Source organism: Crocuta crocuta, unplaced genomic scaffold (assembly GCF_008692635.1).
Source record: "Crocuta crocuta isolate KB4526 unplaced genomic scaffold, BGI_CrCroc_1.0 scaffold35, whole genome shotgun sequence".
Lineage (NCBI taxonomy): Eukaryota > Metazoa > Chordata > Mammalia > Carnivora > Hyaenidae > Crocuta > Crocuta crocuta.
In genome coordinates this window covers 964,257-988,209 of record NW_027530625.1, presented here as the reverse complement: position 1 = coordinate 988,209, position 23,953 = coordinate 964,257, and the positions used below count along the sequence as shown (strand labels likewise).

Genomic DNA, 23,953 nt, shown 5'->3' with positions numbered 1-23,953 from the left:
TGTGTACACGTGCATGTCTGTGCGCCTGGTTGCAGCTCCTGCTGAACGTCTGTGGCCGTGTGTGTGCACGCAAGTGTGTGATCCGTGCATGCACCTTCAACTCTTGTGCGTGCCTCTGCGAGTGTGTATTTGTGAGGCCGAGCGCCGGTGCCTGGAGGCCTCTGTTGGTTGTCTGTGCGTGTAATTTGTGTCTGGCTTTGTCCATACCAGTCAGGTGCGTGTGACTCTGGGTGTGTCTGTAGCTGTGCAGGTGACTGACTGTCTCTGGGTCTGTTGTGCCTTCCTCTCCCTCCCCCGCCTCACCGCCTCCCTGCTCCCCTCCCCCACCCCCTCGCCCGGCTCTGTCTGTTTTATCATCCCTAATGAAGCAGTCTTCTCCATCGATCCTGCTGATTGCCAACCCATTCCTTTTGTTTGTTGGCGCTGAGCCATTCGGCGGCACTCTGACAGCTCAGCTCGTCTAATTAGCTCTGTTGTTCTTTTTCCCCATGTTTCACCACGTTGCAAGTTCAGTTGAAGTTGCCACAAACTTAATCCCCCCATTTCAGCCACAAGTTCACATTCCAGACCGGCCTTTATTGTAGCAAGGAGCAGCCGTGTGCGAGGACGGGCTGACAGGCGTTAATATCTGACCTTTCCCGAAACCCCCACCCCTGGACCTCCGGGCCAGGGCAGAACTGTTCCGTCACCCCACGCTGCACATGCGCCTTTGTGCTGAAAAGTCTGGGGGAGCATTCCAGCCCCGTGAGCCCGGGGAGCAGCAGCAGGAGGGAGAGGAGTCTGGCTCTGGGCACGGAAACCAGTTCAGAGCTTGAATGGGTGGGGGGCGTAGCCATCCGTTCATTTAGCAGGGGTGACCGGGTGTCTGCTTCTCAGTGGGCACGGTTCTGATGACTGCGGTAGTAGTGATGGCAACGTTATTAGGCACTTCTTAGATGCCAAGCAGCAACACTCATTTGTTCCTAAAGGTCTTGCTGAGTGACCACTGTGACGCTACGCGTGGAGCAGGACGCGAGGCAAGGGTCAGGTCCGTCCTGGATGGCATCTTCTCCTTCAGAGGTGCCCTGCCCTCCTCCTCTTTTTTGTTACTGATAAGGTCACAGGGAAGCCTGACTCCTTACTGGCGCTTCCCCGCGACCCTCTCACTGGATCCTCATTCAGAGTAACCTGGTGGGGAGAGACCGCAAGTTTGGTGGAATGCACTTGGCTGTTACCGCATCTCTGATTTGCCAAACAAGGCTGAGATCAGACTGGCCACCCCACAGGAAAAACTCCGGTTAGAGCAGACATGCAGGGACCTGAGGGCTTGAGGAAACTCTGTAAAGACTTGTCTTTCATGCAGCCAACTTCTGTAATCTGTTTCCTCAGCCATTGTGCTGTGTTGCCTCCAGATTGCTGGGGGTGGGGAGCACGGGGCTCAGGGAAGAGGGGAGCCAGTAAACGGAGCGTGTGGGTGCTCTCCTTCCTTGTCTGAAGACCTCAGCAATTATGGCATTTTATCTACTTTGGCCCTTCATCTGCAGAGAGAGAGCCAGCCCCCTGGACGGGGATGTCCGGGCGTTTTTATTGGCCACAAAAATCACAGATAAGACTTTCTTGGTGTAGCTCTCTCCAGTCCCTCTCTGGCACTGGAAATGCTCAGAGATGATGGGGCCAAAATTAAAGCCGTGTAATGCTGACTGGGCCAGATGAAGGTCCTTCTAAGGACACCTAGAAAGTCTTAGCCTAACTCCCATCACAGGCTCTGGTGGTAGAAGAGGTGTCTTTTTCTGAGGGCTACATTTCGTTGCTGCAGGCCATTAGGAAGCCGTTTGCTTCCCCGTCACACACCCCCACCACCGACCCTCAAGCTAGGTCCCTGTGAATGTAGGAGCCCCCTCCCCCTCCTCCCTGGGATGTGTGACATCCGGGCCGAGCCCTGCTCAGGAGAACTGCACAGACACAGCCTGGGGATCAGAAAAACGATTTTCACTGGCGCTCTGTGATGCTATCATTTGTGTTATCCGCCCCCCGCCTCCTCAGGAAAATAAGCATCCTGGAATTCACTTGCAAAAAAGAAGGAAATAAGCACATGTACCCTAGAAGTAAAGTCCGAGTGAAACCTTTTCATTGTACCAAACCAGTTTCAGCGTTCTAGAAGAAGGCGAGGGGGGACTTACCGTAAATGAGGGCCTCCGTGTTCTGGGTGCTGTGTGGACAGTGTCTGGTCGAACTCCCACGGCAGCCCCGCTAGGAGGAGGTGGAGCCGTCCCCTCCTTGTGGGTGAGGAAACCAAGCTCTTCAGAAGAGCCTTTCCCGCTTAAATAGGCCACCGGCTTCTCGTCCGGGTGTCTGCTGCACGCTCAGCACCCGTTCTCATGATGAGCAGAGGCTTGGTAGCCTGTGCTATGCAAATGCCTCCACGTTTATTTTGGGGCTGTGTATCTAGATGTGCGGAATGTCCCTGTGTGGCTTTTCCCACTCACTCCTCGGGGACTTTCCCCTGTGCCCGCTGCAGGTGCGCCCTCCCCGTCCACATGTGGCGAAGAGACCAAAGAGCAACATCACAGTGGAAGGCCGGAGGACCTCTGTCTCCAGCCCTGAGCAGTGAGTACCCCACAGCTCCCGTCCCCTCTGTCTGCCAGAGCCCAGCAGGCCGGGCCTTTGCAGCATCCACGCTGCAGCCTTGGCCTTTGAAAGGGTTCCTGGAGCCCTGAACAGGCGTTTCAACAAAGAGGTCAGTTGGGGAGCTGGGCTTGATCTTCCTCGTCGGCTTTTGCGAGCAGTTCTCACACCAGCGAGAGGCCCCAGAGGCCTCCCACCAGGCATCCGGGCTGGGTTTTGAGTGGTGACACCCAAAGTGTACTCAAACAGGCTCAGAAGAAGGTTCCAGGCCTTTTCTTAAAGGTATAGGGTCAGTAGGGGAGAGCTAGGAACCTAGTCAAGGAGGTGACCTATTTAACCAGGGCCACCTCCCTCCTAGGCCTGGGCTGCTCGAGGTCTCTAGAGCCTGGACTCACACCCAGGGCGGTACTCACCACCGCTCCTCAGCCGTGAGCACCTTTGCTCACCTGTGCCATCGCGTTTATTTTATTAGGGCCTGGCTTTCCCACTTCCCCTCGGGCCCAGAGCGCTGCGGCAGAGGGCCTAGCTCAGAGCCCGTGCAGGACAGGTGCTGGGTGGACGAGGGGAATGACAGGTGGGCAAGCAACACCTGGAGATTGGGCTGCCCAGATGACGTGAGGCTTAAAGCTGCGCACGGCCCCAATTCCAGAACCGTCTGAAGTGTTTCCCTTTGTCCCCGGGGCCCAGAGCCAGACAGCTCAGCAGCTACACACCAGCTTCCTGTGATGCTTTGAGAAAGTACATGAAAGCATCTTGTCCTGGGGTTTGTTAGGGGAACCAAAACCGTTTTCCCGGGACCCTGAAGTCCCTTGGGCAAGGCGAGGAATGTGCCTCTTGTCCACTCTACTTTCAGAAAAGTTATCAGGAAACAAGCTAAGGGAAATGGCAGGCCTTAGCCAGAGCAGGAGCCAAACGGAGGAAGAAATTCTGAAACATCCAGCTGTGGCCTAACCCAGGTTGCGGCACGCCTGAGCTCTTCCAGGATTCTGCGGTTTGCAGTCTGGCCTTCCTGGAGAGAGCCAGCCGCCCTCGGCCTGTGAGCCTTGCCCAGAAAGCAATGAAGCAATGGGAGACAGCGTGTGTGTGTGTGTGTGTGTGTGTGTGTGTGCGCGCGCACGCGCGCGCGCATGCCCGTGCACACATTGAAGCATGCACATCTTGAGATATGCTTGTTCGTGTGAAATGTGGAAGAGAGGACTCCCGAAGTTGGTTGTAGGGACAACTTGTCCTCTGCACAATAGGACTGTGGGCATGTTAAGGAACAGTCTGGCCCCGACTGGCATGGATTGTGACTGCCCCCGTGTGGGGAGAGTGCTGCATGGCTCCCCAGTTCCTCAGACCCTGAAGATTCCTCCTTAGGGAGGGATGAAATTACTTTTCTTTAAAACTGTGTCATTAAAACGGGGCTAAACCTTTTAGACTCTGTGCTGGGATGCGGGGGCAGGGCCTGTAGATACTGAGATGCAAGCCTAGAGTCACCTTGCGTGGCCTGGGAACACCCCAGAACCAGCAACACCCCATGCTTTACTGAAAACTGTTCCCCATTTTGTGACCAGGTCACCGGCACGAGGTTGGACTCCCTAATTTCGTCCATTTAGGCCATTGCTCTCCCAGCCCAGGGACGGGGGAGGCCTCTTTAGTACATGCAAAGGCCCAGTGTGTCCGCCTGTCCTATCATCCAGTTGTTAGCAGAGCTGAGCCCGGATCACTTTTGATTCCTTTGTGCAACATGCCTTATCTTCGGTTTCTGTTCGGGAACCATTTGGGTTGAGCTGAACCAGTGGGAACACGGGAGCCAGTTCACAAATAGGACACAAATGGCAGGTTCTCTGCGGCCATACGTGACAGTAGGTCCAGGTGATGATGAAGTCCATTCGCGGATATTATTCCAAGAGTTTCTGTTCACATTTTCCCAGGGTACTGTTCTCCCATAATGCCAGTGACATTTCTGGTGTAACCGGAGTATTTTCCCGCNCGTGCTCCTCCACTTCCAAATGCCATGTCACAACAGCACTTGGACGTGTTTTTCTCAACTGTCATCAGCTCCAGCTGGCAAGACCAAGTTCTTGAAACACAGGAAGCATCCAGCGGAAAATATTTTAATAAAACAGACTCCTCATAAAATATTGTTCTGGGGGGGAGAAACCAGCCCCACCAATCTGTCACATTGTGTTGGGAGACACAGAAGACGAGCCGGCAGGCAGGAGCCAGGTCCTAACAGGCCTTTGTCACAGGGCGTTCCGTGCGGGGTGCGTGGGCTCGCCGCCTAGCCCTTTAATCTGGCCTGGATTTTCTGGACTCGCGCATCTTTGTCTCCGCTGGGAATATCAAAGTGCATCGGCAACTTAGAGGGTTTGGCCGGTGGCGGGAGATAGGAGATCTTTGAAGTGGAGGGAGAGGTTCTGTCCTCCTGACTTCTGCCCCCAACTCTCGCTTCCAAATAGCACATTAAATAATTAACTTTGTGGACGGCAAGATGGAGCTGATGCACAATAAGACAGTCTCCACAGCCTCCCGCAGCGGCTCAGCGTCTGGAATGCATCAAGGCCCAGTAACATCTCTGCCAGCTCCCTGGCCGGCCCAGCATTGGAGTCCAGGTCTTCCTTTCCAGATGATGTCCATCTGTCCATTCATGCATCCGTTCATTCAGCACATAGCTTCAAAAACCTACCAGGTGTGAGCTCTTTGGGATTTTTCAAAGAGGAGCCCTTTAAAGAGAATCCCCATGCCGATTCTTCTTGGACTTGCATTTTCCCAAAATGAAATTTTCTCCTATGTCAGATGTTCTTTCCGGATCAAAGGTGGGTGTCCCGGCCCCTTACAACCATCTGATGGCAGTTGGAAGAACGCTTCGGAAAGATTTCTGGGGAAAACCTTACCTGTTTTTCAGTTAATACCAGCTAATTAATATTCAGTGACTATTTCTTCTCCAGAAGTACTAGCTACTTCCATTATTATTCAGAGCGGGCTGGTGGAATGCCCTGAGGATTCCCCAGGGTGCGAGCCGGGGCTAGGAGGGGTCAGGCAGCGTGGGCTGTGGGTCGGAGGCCAGTGAGCAGCAAGTACAGTCAAGTGCCTCTTCTGTTCTAGGCCCTCTTTGGCGGGTATTTGTTTCTTCTTCCACCGAATGGGAACTTGGGCTCAAAAAACGCATTTGACCAGTGAGCCAGTGGGTCATCTGGTTAGCAGGTGGCGGGGCCATGACTCCGCATGCTACTTGATTTCATTCTCTCCGTTATGCTCTGCCGCCCACGGGGGCCCCCTTGTCACTTCTGCGGTTCTGTGTCCTAAGATGACTTGCCCCACATGCTACCCTTCCCGTCTGGCTCCTTGATGTTGGGATCTAGAGCTGTTCGGTCGTCCTTCAGGCAAAGAAGCAGCGTCCCCTGGTGCCCGAGTGCTTCTGCCTGCGACCTTTACTGAACCATCCCTTAAGACTGTGAAAGGCAGGCAGTGGCTCTCACCTCTCACAGAGAAACTGAGGCTCAGAGAGAGATTTTCTAGTAGAACTGGCCGAAGGTCTCTGGGCCAGAAAATAGTGCAATCAGCTGTTTGATAACACAGGCCTCACCCCTTCTTCGATACCATCCGAGCTTTTTTGTTACGAACCTAAGTATGACTCTGAGTTACTCTGAGTAACGAGGACAGCGGGGGCTGAAGTGGGCACGAGGAAGTTCCCATCTCCCACCCGTTAAAGGTTATTTCAGCTGCAGTATGCATGGCTGTCAGGCCCTCCCTTATTTTCCCTTTGGCCTGCCAGGGATAGGAGAATTTCCCTTCCAAAGTGATGCTTAGAAGGAGCCGGCGGCAAAACCTCAAAGGCAGCGCTGGGCTCGGTACCACCCACCCCTCAGGATCATGCTCGCCATGCAGACAGAGGACTGACCTCTCTTTGCCAGGCCACTCATCATTTGTTCCCCGTGGTGGGGGCCAGGCAGTGGCCAGGACAGGGTAGAGGTCAGAGTCGCATACAGCCTACACCTTGCTTGGTCTTCACAACCCAGAAGGGTAGGGCTGTCTTCTGAGTGTTAATGTTCAAGAGGCTTGCAGTCAATATAGGTCAGAGACACACCCAGTGCTGACCCAAGTGCAGAGCCTGAACTCTTTTGTCCGCACACCTTTGTCTCCCCTCCAGTGGGCGAGCCAAGCCCCTCCCCCACGGGAGACCTGACTGGCTGCAGGCTGCTTATTTGAAGTGTTCAATGTACTAAGTAGGAATGGTCAGAATTCAGGCACCGAGGGCCCACCAGCTATTGCCCTGCTCACCTTGCTGGCCAGATCTTTACAACATCTGCTCTTTTCAAATTTTGAATTGTCTGTAATTTTGTAATTGTCTGTAAATTTTGTTTGTCTGTAAAAATAACCCAATAACCTTACAATCCAGAAGTTGGGCAGAAGAGACCAGATCATTCTGAACCTCCCTGCCTACTAGCGTTTCCACACGTTACCCTCCGGTCTTTTTCCTGTATATATCTTGGAAAGGTGCAGCGTCCTTGCGGTATTCCATCCTGTGAACTTGCCCCACGGTCTTAGCACCCCTGTTCACGACTGTGGCAAGATCGCATTTTGCGTCCATGCGTCGGCCACCCCACCACGCCCCCTCCTGTTGGATCTGTCCATGGCTCTGGTGTTTGCTGACGTGAAATGCCAGGAAAAAAATGCCCTTGTTCTTAAAGCTTTTCTCATCTGATATCATCATAAGGAATAGAATGATTAATAACTACCATTAGTCAAGAACTGCGGGCTAAGCACTTTATATACACCATTTCATTTAATCCTCGTGAGAAATCTGAGGGGGTTAAGGTATCATTAGCTCTATTTTATAGAAGTAGCTGAGACCCTGAGAGGTTGTCACTGCCCTGAACCCTTACCCGGTCCCAGAGGCAGATTTCTAAATTACTAAGTAACTTGGTAAAAGACTTGTACCACTTTGCACTCCCACCAAAACTCTGGACTGCCTGCAAAACTGAGTCTGGAGCCAGAGCAACATGTGGCTGCATTAGGAATCTTTTTTTTTTTTTTTAAGGTTATTTATTTATTTAGAGAGTGTGCGTGAGTGGGGAAGGGGCAGAGAGAGAGAATCCCAAGCAGGCTCTGAGCCGTTAACACAGAGCCCCATGCGGGGCTTGAGCTCACGAACCTCAAGATCATGACCTGAGCCGAAACTGAGAGTCGGATACTTAACTGACTGAGCCACCCGGGCACTCCCAGGAGTCTCTCTGACCAAGGAGAAATTCTGCAGGTTGTGCTGGCTGGGCAGATAGTCTGTGCACCAAACGGCCAGCCCCTGTTGCTGAGGAATTTGTAGAGTCTGATCTTCCAAATTGCACTGTGTGACGCCAGCACCCAACGCCCCAGAAGATTAAAATAAGATCAGAAGAAGCTGCCAGAAGCATTTAGTGAGAGCTCTGCCCAAAGCCAAGGTCTCAGAACACTGCTGTTGTGTCCCTTTGGGCCAAGTGCACACATGCTCTGGCCAAAGGTCATGTGCCACTCCCCGCCATTTCCCCAAGACCTGGGCTCACTCAGCACAGCCCTCTGGTGCTGGCCTCAGATCCCGGCAGGTTAGAGGCCTGCTCTCTCCTACCCAGGCCCAGAGCTGCCCCAGGGGTGTGATTGGTGAACTGTTGCCAGGGCAGTAGCCTAGGACTCTGGTGCCAGAGACAGATCTGGGTCAGCATCTTGCCCACTAGCTGCCAGCCAGAGATCCTAGGCAGGACTTTTTGCTCCCTGCCTTTTTTTTTTTTTTTTTTTTTTTTTTTTTTTGGAGGGGNCTTTTTTTTTTTTTTTTTTTTTTTTTTTTTTTTGAGAGAGAGTGTGAGCCAAGGAGAGGGCCAGAGGGAAAGAGAGAGAGGGGGAGAGAGGGAGAGAACCCCAAGCAGGCTCCACACTCAGGACCCAAGACCCTGGGATCATGACCTGAGCCAAAACCAAGAGTCAGACGCTCAACCAACTGAGCCGCCCAGGCGCCCCGCTCTCTCTTTTTTTTTTAAACACAATGCCTGTTCACCTCCCAAGGAGCACGATTTGGGGAGCCGCCCACAGGAGCCACCCTGGCATGCTGAGTTGGCGGGGCACAGCGGTCTCCCCTCCTGCAGGGACTACTTGTCAACAGTCTGAAGCTCACCCTGTTGTCCTCCCCACGAGCTGCACCTCCCCTTCCCGTGCCCACAAGGCCCGTGGCATCCCTGACGCCGCACTGACCTGTCCATTGTATTCTCTTTGCATCACCCACGGGGCTCTGAGAGCTCCTCCAGGCCAAGGGCCATGTACCCTCAGCTTTAACTCTTCAACTCCCAGACGGAGCCTAGCCTAGGCCTCTGCTCAGCGATGTTTACTGAATAAATGGACAAGGGAATCATGGAAGGCGGGATGAAGCTCATAGCACCCTGGAGATGGGGAAAGGGTATCAGTTAACCACAAACGTGGAAAGAGTGCCTACTGTGTGCCAAGTGTGATTGGGGTGTGACTGTGAAGCTACCAGCACCTCTCCCGCCCACACCGGAGATCCAGAAACTGCCATCAGCCCCAGGAGCAAGTCTCCAAGGTGCCAGCTGGGCCCTGGGCCCCAGGGATAGGGACAGCTGTGTGGGCACTCACCCCCTGGCAGCCTGCCAGGGCCACTCCCTGAGTAGTCGGGAGTCCAAACACCAGAGCAGAAGGTCCCAGACCCAATTAGCAATGTGAGAGGCCCCGGACCCCACTCAGGCCCCTTCCCCCTCTCCCATAGCGGGTTCTGGGCCCTGGAGACAAAGCCACATGCCAGAAGCCGGACGTGGAGCCTGAGCCCAGCCTGGAAAAGCAGGAGCTGCTGAGGAGTCGCCGGGGACATGCAGCAGCCCAGGAAAACACAGGTCCCCCTTGTCCCCAGCCACTTCTGCCTGCTGCTCGGAGGGAAGGAGCCCTCCCAGGAGCTGTCATGACAGGGAGAGTTGGTTCCAGCTGAGAACCCAAGTCTTCAGTGCCCCCCCCCCCAGCAGGCGCCCCACCCACAAGCCCTGCTGCTTTCAGCCTCCTCTGAAAGCTTGGCCACCTCTCCTGAGCCCCTCCCTTGTCCGGGCACCTCATCCATCACCCTTTCTCAGGGCCTGTTTCAGGCCCAGCACCTCTACATGTCACGGTTAACCTGCCCCCCCCCCCCAACTCCCTAAAAGCCTTCACGGCGCAGGTGTGTTCGCCCATTCAGCCAGTGAAGGAGCCAAGGCTCTAGCAGGTGGAATGGCCTGCCTTGGATCCACGATGTGCACCTAGGTCTACAGGGCCCCCCCGGCCACGCCCACTGTCTTCTCCCTAGGCACCCTGCCCTTCGCCGCTGCTCCCAGGGCCCCCACAGGAGACTCAGGCACAGAGCAGGCAGAGGCTGTCCTCGGGTGAGGGGCAGTCGTGACTCTTCTGGGTAGGAAACGTGTAGATGGTGTCCCCACGCCCATCTACTCTCTACCAAAGAGCCTGAAGAATGGGAAGGTGAAGTGAAGCCCATGTCCTGTGTCTGGGCCTCTCTGCCTATGAGAAGGACTGGGAGGGGCACCTCGGGCATGGGTGTGGAGCGTGTGAAATTGACCCTAGGGATTTTTCACAAGGAATGAATGAATGAACATGCACATTGACAGTCAAACAGATGGAATGATGACGATCAGAAAGGTAAAGGGAACAGCCAACCTGAGAGAGAGAGAGAGATGAGGTCAGGCCAGTAAGCCCCCCTGCTGCCTCCCCAGCCCTCACTTCACCCCCTAACCTCGCACGTCACCTCAGTCCTCCAGCGGGTTCAAGGCCCTCCTCCACCACCTGGTCCCTACCAACATGGCCAGCCTCTTTTCTTGAAACTCCCACCCTGACCTCAAGCACCTTGTGCCCACTCCTCCCAGAGACCCCTGCAGCCTCCTCCTCACTCGGGATCGGAAGGCCAGCTCCCACACCACCTCCTGAAGGAAGCCTCAACCAGGAGTCCCTGAGCCAGGCATGCCCCCACCACTGCCCTCTGTCAGGGCATGTGCCCAGTGGGGTGAGAAAACACTCCATCTCCCAGCTACCCCTCCCCACAGACCAGCTGACCTGACGGGAAGAGCACCCTCTGCTGGTGATCTTGACTCATTACAGCAGTGATTCAGTCTTCTGTTTAAAGTATTGTCCCGTAGGACTGAGTGCAAAGATCCAGTGTCCAGCAGGTTCTGTATCTGTCTGCAGACAGAGACCCCTGTCTGCAGAGACCCCTCTGACTTGCTTCAGAGCTCTGCTCTATTGTTTTAATCTCTTCATATGCCTGGGTTTGGTCCAGGGTTGTGTTACAGTATTGGAGAGATGGTGTGGGAATTGTGATGTGCTATAGATAGCACCCACCCGGGGACCACTAACTCCGACCAGGAAGGTCTTTGAAAGCAGGATACACCTTCTATTCATCCTTGAACACCTAGGGAAGACCCTGCACTAGATGAAAATGCCCAGAATCTGTTTGTTAACAGGTGAACGTGGCGTATGGACAGTAATTGAATATGTAACTGTGTGCTGGGCATGAGGCCAAGCCCCTTATGAATAATGTCATTCAACTTTGTGACAACGCCATCAGGAGGGCTGTGGAGCCCCCATTTTGCAGATAAGAAACTGAGGTGCCGGGAGGTAAAATGACTTTCCCAAGGTCCTCTGTCTGGCTGGGACATGGGGGGGTGGGTGTGGAAAGCCGGACAGAATGGCATCTACTGGGCAGGCAGGACCTGGCCTTGTCCTGAGGCCTGTCCCCACTCATCAGCCCAACAGGAGCCTCGTAATCAAAGGATGCCAGAGCGGCCATTTACAAAATAAAGATCCTTTGTTGCCGGAGTGAAATGATCCCTTAAAAAATGATCACCAGCTCCCCTCGTTACCTCTGGAGACCAAGTCCTTGCTGATTTTTTTTTCCCCTTCCTTATCTCAAGTACATTTAAATGTCAATTAAATTTGAAATATCTACATTTGTCAGCATTTCATTTTGGGCCAGCGTGACGTGCTGCTGATTTGTCCACGCGATGTGACACATGAAAAAAACTCTCGAGATGCAGATCTTCCTCATTAAAAAATAAGCCCATGCGATCCCGGCACGGCGGAGAGCCACAGAGCACGTCCCTGCTTCCTGACGCCGTGTCTCTGACATGGTATTTAAAAAGGAACAGCCGCGCCTGTCACCACTGTCACACGCGCGCGCTAACCGGCGACACGTTAAACCAAACATTAGAAAGGGTTCGGGAAGTCATCTGCATGGGAACTCCGAGCCGAGATGAGGTGGGCAGAGGCGGGAGCAGCCGTGGGAGATGATGGGGCCTGAATGGTGATGGACAGCGAGCCTTTCTTTCTCGCCAAGACTCTGGCAGCCCCTCGCTGGGTAGCCAAGTTCACCACGACCTGCCTTTTCACAGACAGCTCTTTGTGTATAATCAAATCCAGGCGAGTGGTGGGTGGCAGACTGCAGGCTAGTAGCTGAATTGGGTTAATGAGGGAAGAGGCACACTTTTTTTTTTTTCCCTATTCTGCCTTAAGCTAATAAAAAATTTAAACCTGGACATTTTCAACGATTCATCCTTTATCTCTGACAAATATCTGACTCTGTGTTTCATAGGAGGACATGAGCAGCTGAATTTAAATCAGTGTATTTTGAAACCTCACCTTTTATTAAAAGTGGAAGGGGGAGCAGCCTACCCCTTATTGCATTGTCTCAGATCCGCAGAACTGAAGAGGCAGGATCACAAAGTGGTGCAGAGTCAAGCAGATCCGGATTCCTGGCTCCACCTACGGCTGCTGTGTGACACTGGGCAAGTGAATACCCCTCTCTGAGCCTTGGCATTTTCTGCAAAGTGAGGATGTGACAAAGGAATTAAGGAAACTTATGGCCACCATTTAGCTCGTGTCATCACCCTCATCCATGTGGCCCAAAGCCCGAAAACACTCTGATCTGACCAAACCACCTGGCAAGGGTCCTCATCACTCTTGAGAGACAAGACAGTATATTCCAGAAACACTCTGGGCCTCATGTGGAACCCACGGCCCAGCCCGCCTTGCCTTGCCTTGCCTTGCCTGGAGAGCCAACTGGAGAGGGAAAGTGGCTCCCTCCTGCCCCTCTCACCCCGGACCACACCAGTGTGTGGGTGCCCTGGACTTTGACAGGGGTGTGAACTACAGCAGCCTGGTTTCATGAAGCCAAGGTCCAGTCCAGCACAAAGGCTTCTTGCTCCTCTGTGACTCCAGACCTTCCTGGCATGCAGCTAGCGTGCCAAGGTGTGATCACTGCCTTCTGGTCGAAGCCAAGGAGGAGAGCATACTTGGATTGAAGGGTGTCGGAAGGGTACTCGGGATGGATTTGAGGGACACCAAGGAGCTTCATTCAGTTTGGCCTAAGGAGAGGTGTGTGTCCCATTGTATGCATCTGCCAGCAGCCCGGCTGACAGGACAGTGAGGGCCCTGGCCTGGAATCCCTGCTTGTGACTCCCTGGCCAGGTCACGGGGTCATCTCTCTCTCCTTCACAGTGATGCCCCATGCTCACCTAGCACTCGGGAAGTGCCTCTAGCTGGAAGTGTGGACGGATGGATGGATGGACTAATGATAGTCTCGTCCTCTGTAAAATCAGTGCAGTGAAACACCTCCCTGCGAGGCTGTTGGGAGGGGTGCAGATAATCTGTGTAAAGCCCCTGGCACAGTGGATATTATTTTAAACGTTTTTCCGAGACTCCTCCCTGCTCCTGTATACCCAACACCCGCACCCCCAAATGTGGTCCCACTCTGGGGTCTCAGCATCTCAGAGGATAGACGGGGAACCTCAGGGGACACTTTTATACTGTAGCCCCAAGTGATGAAAGGGACAGGCGCTGTGCGGAGGCTCCAGAAAGGTGGGTGAGATGAACAGGGGCTGCTTCATCTCCCCAGCACACTGCCTTCCATTCATTCCATTGCAAACCTCCATTGCACTAACATTGTGCCCTATGTGGGGATAAAGAGAAGAACGAGGCAGGCCCCTGCCCTTGAGGAGCTTGACTTAGAAACAGAATTGCAAGAGGTTGAGCGGTATGGATAAAGTGCTAAAACACTCAGCCCAAGGGGAAGCTAGCTCCATCCAGGGAGAAAGCTCCAGCTGGGGACGCCAGGAAGACTTTCTAGAGCGCCAGTTGAGTCAAGTCTTCAAGACCGTAGTCAGTGCAGCAGACGGAACAGGTAAAGATGAGAGGGAGGTCTGCGGGGTGTGTAGGGGAGGGCAGGATGGGGCTGCAGGGGTGGACGGGGTCAGGCGTACGGCACAGTGTCTGCCCTGCCTGCAGCTTGAGCTGGGCACTGCCTCCCTGCAGCCCTCACCCCTGCCCACCCGGCACATTCCACGAGCTCCTTAGAGTGGAGCATGATGAAGCCAGGGTGCCTGTCCACTCCCCACCCCTACTCACCTGCTCAGGAGAACCGTCAGTGCTAGATTTAAACAGTTGTGCAAATCATGCCGTGAATACCTGGGTGTTCTTATTCTTAACACTTACTGGGTTTACTCACCACACAGCCAACTGCCTCGAAATTGCTCTTCGGCGCCGTAGATTTGCAGGTGTCTGGCAGGAAAGCGACAAGGTTGGGTTTGTGATTCAGAGCAGGATTCCAGCGGCTGTGTGGGGTGACCCTTCTGTGCCTCGTTTTATGTCCCAGTGGGTGTGGCAGGAGCTGGGTGGCCTCATTTCTGTGAATCACATCTTCCTGCTCCAGAGTCCAGAGAACACCCCAGCTAGGCCAGTGCTCTCTCTGGCCTGGGAAGGATGAGTCCCTAACACCCAGGCAGGCAGCCCGGGCAAGGGCAAGAGCCCAGTGACCCGCCACCTCCCTGTGTGTGACCCTGGGGAAGTGGCTTCCCCTCTGGGAGCCTCCATCTCCACCTCAGTAAGAGGACAAAGCGCTTGGCCTGCCTGACTTCCAGGGATGGAGGAGGGAGGGGGCTGGGCACGTGGGTGGCCGGGAGCTCCGCAGCTCTGAGCCCAGCCCTGGTGCTGCTTTTAAAAGAGGATATTCTTGGTGACAACTTCCTCAGCACCGGTGATGGCAGATCAGAGCCCAGCCTGCTTTCCTGGTCCATCAGGAATGGCTGCTGTCCGTCACGGCCCTTCTGGTGTGGCTCCCGTTTGCTGTTTTGGACACGGTGCCCTTTTATGAAGCGAAACCTGGAAGGAATTGTACCCGAAAGCAGAGAAAGGAGCCAGCTCTGGCTGGGGGTGTTGGGGAGGAGACTGCCCCCTCACCCTCGGCCCTGGGCACCACTATGCTGCCGGTTCCATCCACTCCTGAACTTCACCTCTGCCCCTGCCACCGGTCTCCAAGCTTGCCCAGCCCGGTGGGCAGGCCTAAGCAGCAGCCGTGGGGCCCACATGTGACCCCAGGTCCTGTCCAGCCCAGCCCCCCCTCTCCCAGGCCCACACCTCTCCCGGGCCCTGGTCAGTGTATAATTCATAGCGGCCGCGCAGACCTTCTCGGGGCTGCGTAGTGTTTGTGTTTATAGAGGTAGAGCTCACAGGTGGCTGACAAGGGAGATGTATTTTTTATAACAATGAATATTTAATTTCCACATCACAGATGAAAAAGACTCTCTGAAGAGGCATGTGAGAGAGACTCCAGAGAGAGCCGCTAATCAGAAAAGGGCCTTCTAGCCAGTGCTCCTCCACGTGGCTCACTTTCTTCTTTAACTTTCTATTTTTATTTTTCCATGATTACTGAAGTAGATATGCACATGAAGAAAGCATAGAAGACACAGAAAAATAAAAAGAGGCAGTGGGGGTAGGGAGGAAATCGCCCCTAATCCTGCTAGGTTTTGTTGACATTTAGGTACATCCCTTTCCAGTCTTTTTTCTGTGCGTTTTCCCCTAAGTAGCTTCGAGAGAATGCAATGTGGTTACGATTTTGCATCCTGGAGTTTAGATTTTTCTTTCTTAGAAACTAATTAGAGTTGATGGGTGGGTAATAGCCAAACGTACCACAGTTCACTCCAGCAGATTCCTGTTGCTGGAAGTTGAGGATGTTCCGCGTTTTGATATCCTCAGCATGGCAGCAGTGAACGTCTTTGTGTGTCCTTCTTTGCCACATTTAGGGTTTTCTTGACAGAATTGGGGTTGCGAGGTCATGGGTGACTGGATCCTGTGTTTAAGGTTCTCAACACCTATGGCAAACTCACGGTTTCTTTTCTGTTTGGGACCAGCTTCCTCACCTCGGGGCCGGTCGGGCCTCCAGCGCCCTCTGGACCCCTCCAGGGAGCCCCTACCCCAGGTTGGCAGAGGGAGGTGGGGGCTAGGCGCGGACGCAGACGCCCCCCTCCCACCCCGCCACACGGAGTTCCGAGGGTGCCTCCTAACTGCCTCTTCTCTCTTGTCTTCCTCTGCCCCAGCCTGGTAAAGCCCTTGCGACACTATGCGGTCTTCCTCTCCGAAGACTCCTCTGATGATGAATGCCAGCGGGAAGAGGGCCCGAGCTCTGGCTTCACCGAAAGCTTTTTCTTCTCCGCTCCCTTTGAATGGTCTCTCCTTCCTTCTTCCGTTTCCCTGAGCTCCGCTTGGTGACTCACCTGGGCCGCGTGGGGGAGGGGGGCCAGTGCTGCTTGCCCTTGTGTGCAGGGGAGGGCTGTCTGGAGCCGGTGCCCCCGTGCCACCTCGCGGGTGAGTGAGTGTCCCCCGCGTGTCCCTCTCCCCAGGGTGTTCATTCTGCCAGCCCCGTGGGCTCTGTGGTGAGGAGTGAGGTGACGGGGGTGAGACGGGAGCATGAGTCTCTGTCCCTTGCCCGGGAGACTGCCCTTGACTGTCCTTGGAAGTGGTTATGGATGCCCAGGCCCTCCCTTAGCTCAGCACATCTCCGAAAACCACAGAGATGGAGGGTCCGGTTTTAACCTTAAAAGAAAACAAAACAAAACAAAACAAAAAAAACGTGGATTGATAGGGAGTGTATGTATTATTGCTGGCAGATCCAAATGTTTCACCGACCTGCCTGGGTTTAGGATGATTTTTATCATTACTGTGTATCGCCTGTGCCTCATACTAATTATAAATTGCAGCTTAAAAAGAAAGAAAAAAGGAAAGGTTTGTCCACAGTCCAGTCCAGTGTTAAGCTTTGGTACTTACCCCTTCTTTACCAGTTCTTACCCTCCTACCCACCAGTTCTTCCCAGCCGGGGTGGAGTAGAGGGGCAGCTTTTGTCTGTGTGAACAAAGTTGTAGCGTTTTTAATGGGAGCCTTTTAGAGAAGGGAGCCGCCCTTTGCTGAACACCCACTGGGCCACAACACACCCTCTAGGGAGTGAGCTGTTAATGCCACCGTATGATTCTTCCCTTCCACCCTGTCCCAGTCCCTTCCCCTGGGCCAGGCCTGTGAGTTCTTCAGGGCACCTAATAAACCCACCACTTCTGCTTCTATAATCCCCTCACCCCAGGGTAACAGGTTCTGCCAGCAGCTCCCCTGTGACCGTGGGCAAGTCAGTCCCCTCCCAATGTCCTCACTTAGAAAGTGGTGGCCTGAGTCCGTGTTGCCTGAGTTCCGCATGGCACCTTCTGTACCTCAGATCTTTTTCTTTAAATGTTTTCTGTTAAAACTTCAGAAAATTAACCTTGTCCTCAGCAATAATATCTCTAATATCATATGCCTAATATGTCAATTATTATCTCTACTGTTAGTTAAGTAAAGGTTAGAAACATCGGAATAAGACATATTCATCCACATAATCAACTCAGAATCACTTTGCGGATAAAAACGCCCTGCCTGAGTGATGGCCACGGACCCCCCCCACCACAGAGGGCAGCGGGTCTCACTCTTTTTTAATTAAGTGATGTCTTAATTATTTAAGTAGTGAATAACGCTCACTCCTTTAGCCATGACCTAAGAAAAGTGTAGGCCTGTGTGTGTGTGTGTGTGTCTTTGAAAAGGAACTGGCTGATGTCAGTTAACTCTACTGGAATAAAAATAAATTGCACAGGAAAGGCAAGGAAAAAAAGGAACTGGCCCATCATAAGTCCAAATAAAATGGTTTCTTTTTACTATTTCCTTCCTTAAGTGTAAAGAGCACACGGACTTTTCTCTACCCCTTTGTTGTATTCAAGCTTGGTTAAAAGTCTTTAATTCCTTGGTCAGATGGCTTAGAGTCAGTGGGCACTTTTGAGGTCTCTCCTACATGGCATCTATTGCTACCTTTTGCTCTGTGATCTAGGGTGAGGTACGTAGCCTCTCTGAATTTCAGCAAGATACTGAAGGCTGATGGAGTCCAGACTGTTTGCAGAGCCCGCCCTCTCTGCGGTCTGTTCCCTGCCCTGGTTCCTGCAAGTGTGCCTTTGGGACCAGCAGGTGGCACCCTTCCCCCACTTTACCAGAGCCATGAGCAGTTTCTGCCGGACGCAGAGGAACAGCCTCTGTCCTGGCCTTCACTACAGTCAAGTCAGGGTTTATCCGGGCACCGTTGTCCATGTACCCAGTGGTGCCCTGGGGGCTCAGGCTTGTAAAGAAGGAAGGTAAGAGAAACTTTTTGTCCCCTATGTCTGAGAAGAACATACAGAATGCTATTAACAGCCTCTGTGCCTGCCGTGTGCTGGGCACCATGGTAGTTAGTTCACATAACCACCGCCAGCAAGAGAGGTACAGTCTGGAATGGGGAAGAGGCTGAGGCTCAGAGAGGTTAAGAGACTTTCCCAAGGTCCCACAGCAAGTGATGGCAAGACCAGAGCTAGAACAGAGGTCAGCACAGGCTGAGGCCCAAACAGTTCTTCCTGAGGGTCCTGAGGCATGCTGGGGAGTTGCCCTGGGGAGATCTCCCAGCTCAGTTCCCCCTGAGCCACAGGGAGGTGAGAGTGCAGCGGCTGGGCTCAGGAATGAGCGGGCTGCCTGTTCCCTTTCTACTCATGTCCCGTTCCTCGCGCCTCATCCGGATGGCTTGCAAGCCCACTCCCCAGTTATATGGTGGGTCCTGTGTTTCCAGGGGAACTAATTTGACTTCCTGGTGCAAATTAGAGCCAAAGCAATTTGCCCAGCATCCCACAGTGAACTGGAGAACCCAAATTCAGCCCCAGGTCTGTCAGATTGCCAGACTCCGGCACTCGTGGGGACCCCAGGCACTCCCGTGTCCCCAGGTCTCCCGGGTGCACTCTTCCTGAGGGGTGGGGGCTGCTTGCTCCTCCCGTGGAGGCCCTGAGTGAGAGGACCCAGCCTGCTCTGCCTCCTCCCAGGCCTCAGCCATATCGGACACTCAAGGAGTCAGACAGCGCAGAAGGTGAAGAGCCGGAGAGTCCAGAGCAGCGAGGCCGGGAGCCCACTGGCCCTGCCCCAGCTCCGCCTGACCGGGCCGCCAGCATCGACCTCCTGGAAGATGTCTTCAACAACCTGGGCATGGACGTCCCGCTGCAGCCACTGGGGCAGGCCAAGAGCTTGGAGGACCTTCGGACCCCCAAAGACCTGAGGGAGCAGCCAGGAACCTTTGACTATCAGGTATGATACCGGTGGGGGTGGGTACGTGCCAGGGCTGGTGCTTTCCACACATGAAGCAGACACCCCCATGTGACAATGAAGGAGACCGAGGGAGAAACAGGGACTTGGCCAGCGTCCTCGGCCGATGCTCGATGCTCGGGGTCAATCTGACCACAAACCCTGCTGGGAGGGCCAGCCACCAGACCACCCTCCCAGAGATCACCGTGGAAGATGCCACACCTGAGGGAAATCTGTCCCTCACTTGCATTTGCGCATCAGACTGAGGCATGCTGGTGCTCCGCTCTCCCGGGACCCCGGCCCCACCCCCATGCAGGGCTTTGACCCCTGATCGGAGTGCGATTGCTCCCATCCCCACCAAGTCTTCTTGGAGAACCTTTGGATCAAAACTCCTGGATTCTGGAATCTTTGCCTGGGGCCTTGCAGTCCCCCACATTCCCTCCCTGTGCGTGTTTCCCCGCTCGCAAGCAGAGGCTGCCGAGTCCCTGGGTCTGTGGAACTCACAACACACCCCTGGGTGCAGTGATTCGAGCGCACGCCCCTCAGGGAGTCACATTCCCCTGCTGCTGAGGATGAAGTCCAGGCCACGCGAAGGGACATGACACCCAGGTAGTGGAGCTTGTGAGTGGCAGAGCCGGGACACGGCCCCGTCCTGTTCCCTGGCAGCCAGAGAAGCAGCCGTTGCCCAGGCCCCAGGCCTCACTCACCCTCAAGCTCACAGGTGATTGAAAGTGCCCACATTCTTTGAAAGATAAAATAGGCCCAGCCAGTAGATGGTCAACACATGGAGTCGTTTTCCTAAAACTGCTGGGTGACACTGATGTGAGAGGACAAGGGCTTTTTCTGGAATCCCTTTGTGCAGTGAGAAAAAAGCCTGGCTTGGAGTCTGAGAAATGAGGAAAACAGAAAAGCCTGGGCTTGGCATCTGGACAGACCTGGGCCCTCTGCTGGTGTTCTGGGCCCAGCTGCTCTGAGTCCCAGGGACCCGATCGGCCACACGCCTGGGATCAGAGCCGCCGCGCCCGCCAGGCACATGGGAGGAGCACGGGGATGGCTGTGTGCTGCCTTCCGGTCCTTCCAGGTCAGTCTCTGGTCGCTGCCTCCCCCTTTCTCTCCAACAGAGGCTGGACCTGAGCCGGAGCGACCGGAGCCGCGGGATGCCAGCGGCCTTGAAGCTCACCCACCCGTACAACAAGCTCTGGAGCCTGGGCCAGGACGACATGGCCATCCCCAGCAAGCCGCCGGCCAGCTCCCCCGAGAAGCCCTCACCCCTGCTCGGGAGCTCCCTGGCTCTGCCCCGCAGGCCGCCGCCTCAGGACAGCATCCTGAAGCCGAGTGACAAGGAGGAGGTGCCCACCCCCACTCCGGGCAGCATTACCATCCCCCGGCCCCAGGGCAGGAAGACCCCAGAGTTGGGCATCGTGCCTCCACCCCCCACCGCCCGCCCGGCCAAACTTCAGGCTGCCAGTGCTGCCCTCGCCCTCGGAGACTTCTCAGAGAGGCTGCCGGCTGAGCAGGAAAGGCGAGCTCCCCTGAGTCCGGCCCCGTTCCCCGGGCTCCTCCCCAGCGCTGCCCCGCAAGGCGCCACCGAACGGCTGCAGCCCCTCAGCCTGGGCCCGGGGGCTGCAGACACAAGCGGTGACGCCCTGCTGGCCCTCCTGGACCCACTTAACACAGCCTGGCCAGGCAGCACCCTTCCACCAGGACCTCCAGCCCCGAATGTAGCCACCTCACTCACTCCCCAGTTCAGCTTCCCCCCAACAGGGACCCCCACCCCATTTCCACAGCCGTCGCTCAATCCCTTTGTGCCATCCGTGCCAGCGGCTCTGCCCGCCATGTCCCTGGTCTCCACACCAGCCGGGCCTTTTGGGGCCCCGCCTCCTTCCCTGGGGCCAGCTTTCGCCCCCAGCCTCCTGCTGTCCAGCTCTGGCTTCTGTGTCCCACATAGAGCTCAGCCCAACCTGTCTGCCCTCTCCATGCCCAACCTCTTCGGCCAGATGCCCATGGGCGTCCACACCAGTCCCCTGCAGCCCCTGGGCCCCCCGATGGTCGCCCCTTCAAGGATCCGAACATTGCCCCTGGCCCGCTCAAGTGCCAGGGCCGCTGAGGCCAAGCAGGGGCTGGCTCTGAGGCCCGGAGACCCCCCTCTCCTTCCTCCCAGACCCCCACAGGGCCTGGAGCCAGCACTGCAGCCTTCGGCTCCTCGAGAGGCCAAAGACCCCTTTGAGGATTTGTTACGGAAAACCAAGCAGGATATGAGCCCGGCCCCGGCCCCAGGCTCAGTAGAGCAGCTCAGGAAGCAGTGGGAGACCTTCGAGTGAGCCGGGCGCCAAGAGCTAGGGCGAGCCGGGCCACGCGCCGAGCCACCTGCCGCCGGGCTCCGAGGCTGGCCGGCCCTGCTCCCCTGCTCTTCTGTGTCCGCCCAGGTTCTTCCGGTGGGACAGGATGGGACCCCTCTCTGCCGCCCCTCTCTCCCCTCCACACCACCCGGCTCTGAGGTCTGGCCGCTAGAGAATGGGGCCCGTTCTGGCCTGGGAATGGGCCCAGCTCCTGGGCACCCACCCCACCCTGCCACCTCCCCTCCCCCCTGCACCCTTGATTAGGTTTTGCACTAAAGAGGTCAGCTGGGCAAATGACTGTCCCAGACCAGGTCCGACCCACCGTCCCCCTGGAAACCTCCCACCGGGAGCCCCGGGCCTCCACGAGGCCTCTCCTTCCCAGCTCTGTTCTCTTGCCCCAGCCACAGCCTGGCCCTGCACACCCCCGCCGGAACCAGCACAGGCGGCAGTGGTGGCCTCAGCGTGGGCTCGTCTGTACCAGACACATGTGGTTTGGAGTTTGGAGTAAGGAGCCCCCGTCCCGGGCTGGAGAGCCTGCCTACCCGGAAGGGCATTTGCAGCCTTCTCAGGCGATACCCACACTCTTTCTTTCTTTCTTGAGTCTTTACCCCAATCCCAGCCTTCAGTTGTTCCTGGCTTGGTAGGGATTTGGGGCTGAGGGATCCTGGGGAACCCTCTGGTAGCCAAACCCAGCCCCAGCCAGCCGTGCATGGGGGCTGGGAGCACCAGCAACACTGATTTGTGGAAGAAAAATAGCAGCAGGTAAACTGAGTGCATTAGAAGGAGTTGGGCCACCGTCCTGCGCTCTTCCTCTCACACATACCCGAACGGAGCCCAGCTGCTGATTGCGTGGGACTGTGGGGGAAGAGCTGAGAAGCAGGCACCCGGAGCCCCCCCTGGGAAGCCAAGCCTAATGCCACAGATGGATGCAAGAGTCCCAGCTGCTGATCAGTAACGGGCAGGGGTGCTGAGCCCTTCTCCAGGCCCGGGGGAGTGGATGAACTTGGCATTTTGCAGCCTAGAGGCTGGAGAAGGGCAGGGAGCCGCCCCCGCCCACATAGCATAGAAATTCCTGAGGCCAACGTCACCAAAGCTAAATTGAAATGTTTTGTTATTGTTTCTTTTATCTATCTTTTCCTTTCTACTTTATTGATTTGATGATTCTTAAAATTGACTAGTTTCAATAAACCAAGTTAAAATATGGCCCAACCATTTAAGAAAACAACCATCTGAGACATGCAGGAAATTGTGAGCATTTTGACCTGATTTCTCATTTCCTATTTGTGAATGGTCAGACACAGAGTCTCAGAGGTGTCTGACAGGGCCAGGGGGCTCCTGGAGGCCCCCGGAACCCCAAGGAACCTTGTCATTGTCTGAGGGACCCTGTGTGGGTCCGTGAGGCTGTGAGGGCTGGCCCTGAGTTTCTCAGCCACCGGGCGTGGAGAGCTGCTGGCGCAGCGCACGGCCCCTCCCTGAGTCGGTCACGGCCCTGTCTCTCAGTCTCCGAGTGTTCTCTGCCCACGAAGGTGGAGAGGGAGCCACGTGGTGTCTGGGCACATGAGCTTCTCAGGTGTTTCCGCACCAGTTCCCGATCCACCCACCCATGCTGGGCAGACCCCTGAGCCCCATCAGGGACAAAGCGTGCGATAAGGGATACTGCGGGGCCCCAGGGATGCAGAGCCCACCCTGTGGTCGGTCTCCCTGGCTGTGCTGGGGGCTGCTGGCGCGCACTCCGTGTTCTCGAGAGCATTGTTGTCTCTTCTCTGGCCGGATTGAATTTGCACCCAAGGATGAATGTTGTGTGCGTTCAATAAAATCTTGGGGAAAAGGTTGGCATTCCTGTGTCCTGAGGAAGCTCTGGCGGAAGGGGGGGGTCAGAGCAGTCGGGAGAATTTGACCCCTGGCCTGCTCCCCGGCCTGTTCCATCTGAGCCTCTGAGACCAGGCCCTTCTCCCTCTCGAGGAGGGCAGAGGAGGTGGGCTAGTCACAGGCGTGCACAGGCCTGGCCAGTCCTTGGAGCAGAGCTGCAGATCAGCAATGGTGTGGAAAGTGCCCGGGCTCCAGGGAACAAGTTCAAGGGAACAGCAGGAAACTCAGCCCCACAGATATGTCATTAGCAAGGTCAGAGCCTTAAAACCAGGCAGTACCCCTGTCGTGTTGGGTGAGATTGGGACCAAGCACCCATAGTAGGTGTTAAACACACCCAGTCACCCTTCATGTGGTCACGTCCCTGTCTCCAGGCTGCGCTTGTAAAGGACAAGAGATGACAACATAGGGCTCCCAAGAAAGTGGCATTTTTATTTATTGGGGTTCCAGGTGTCTGCAAGAACACAGGTTTGCCAAATACCTGATTTAATAAAGTAAATAACCAAGGCACCAGCTGTGGCTAAGGTGCTGCTACCAGATGTTTCCTCCCCCACCTTCCCAGGAGTCATGGTGGAGAAAGGTGGGGGAAAGTTCCCACCTCCTATCGGATAAGGGCTAAGCAAGACCCTTACCCGAGCGTTCAGGGCCCTTCCCAGCCCAGCCTCAGCTGAACCGCTCGGTCTCAGCCACCCACATGCCCCCTTACCCCT

The 23,953-nt window shown here is 55.3% G+C and overlaps 1 protein-coding gene and 1 long non-coding RNA gene across 9 annotated transcripts in view; one reads left to right on the top strand and one right to left on the bottom strand.

The window, feature by feature from the left end:
* DENND1A (DENN domain containing 1A) overlaps positions 1 to 23,213 on the top strand; it is a 917,228-nt gene extending 894,015 nt beyond the window's left edge. For 3 of the 6 annotated variants that reach the window (XM_077768202.1, XM_077768200.1, XM_077768201.1), the window contains 4 exons: positions 2,498 to 2,586; positions 15,969 to 16,097; positions 18,783 to 19,041; positions 20,160 to 23,213. In XM_077768202.1, coding sequence (XP_077624328.1) covers positions 2,498 to 2,586; positions 15,969 to 16,097; positions 18,783 to 19,041; positions 20,160 to 21,359 — 1,677 coding nt within the window. In that variant the 3' untranslated portion in view covers positions 21,360 to 23,213. Of the gene's footprint in view, positions 1 to 2,497; positions 2,587 to 9,334; positions 9,549 to 15,968; positions 16,098 to 18,782; positions 19,042 to 20,159 lie in introns of those variants that run through there. The other 3 variants (XM_077768204.1, XM_077768203.1, XM_077768205.1) reach the window with 2 other exon arrangements.
* LOC144234871 (uncharacterized) lies at positions 556 to 14,756 on the bottom strand. Of its 3 annotated transcripts, none has more exons than XR_013336101.1 (3): positions 14,089 to 14,756; positions 12,238 to 12,418; positions 556 to 1,167 (listed from the first exon to the last, which is right to left on the bottom strand). It is a non-coding gene; the product is annotated as an uncharacterized LOC144234871 (long non-coding RNA). The 3 variants fall into 3 exon arrangements; XR_013336100.1 differs by having other exon boundaries at positions 14,102 to 14,756; XR_013336103.1 differs by lacking the exons at positions 12,238 to 12,418; positions 14,089 to 14,756 and adding an exon at positions 2,160 to 2,219.
* Positions 23,214 to 23,953: the final 740 nt, after the last annotated feature.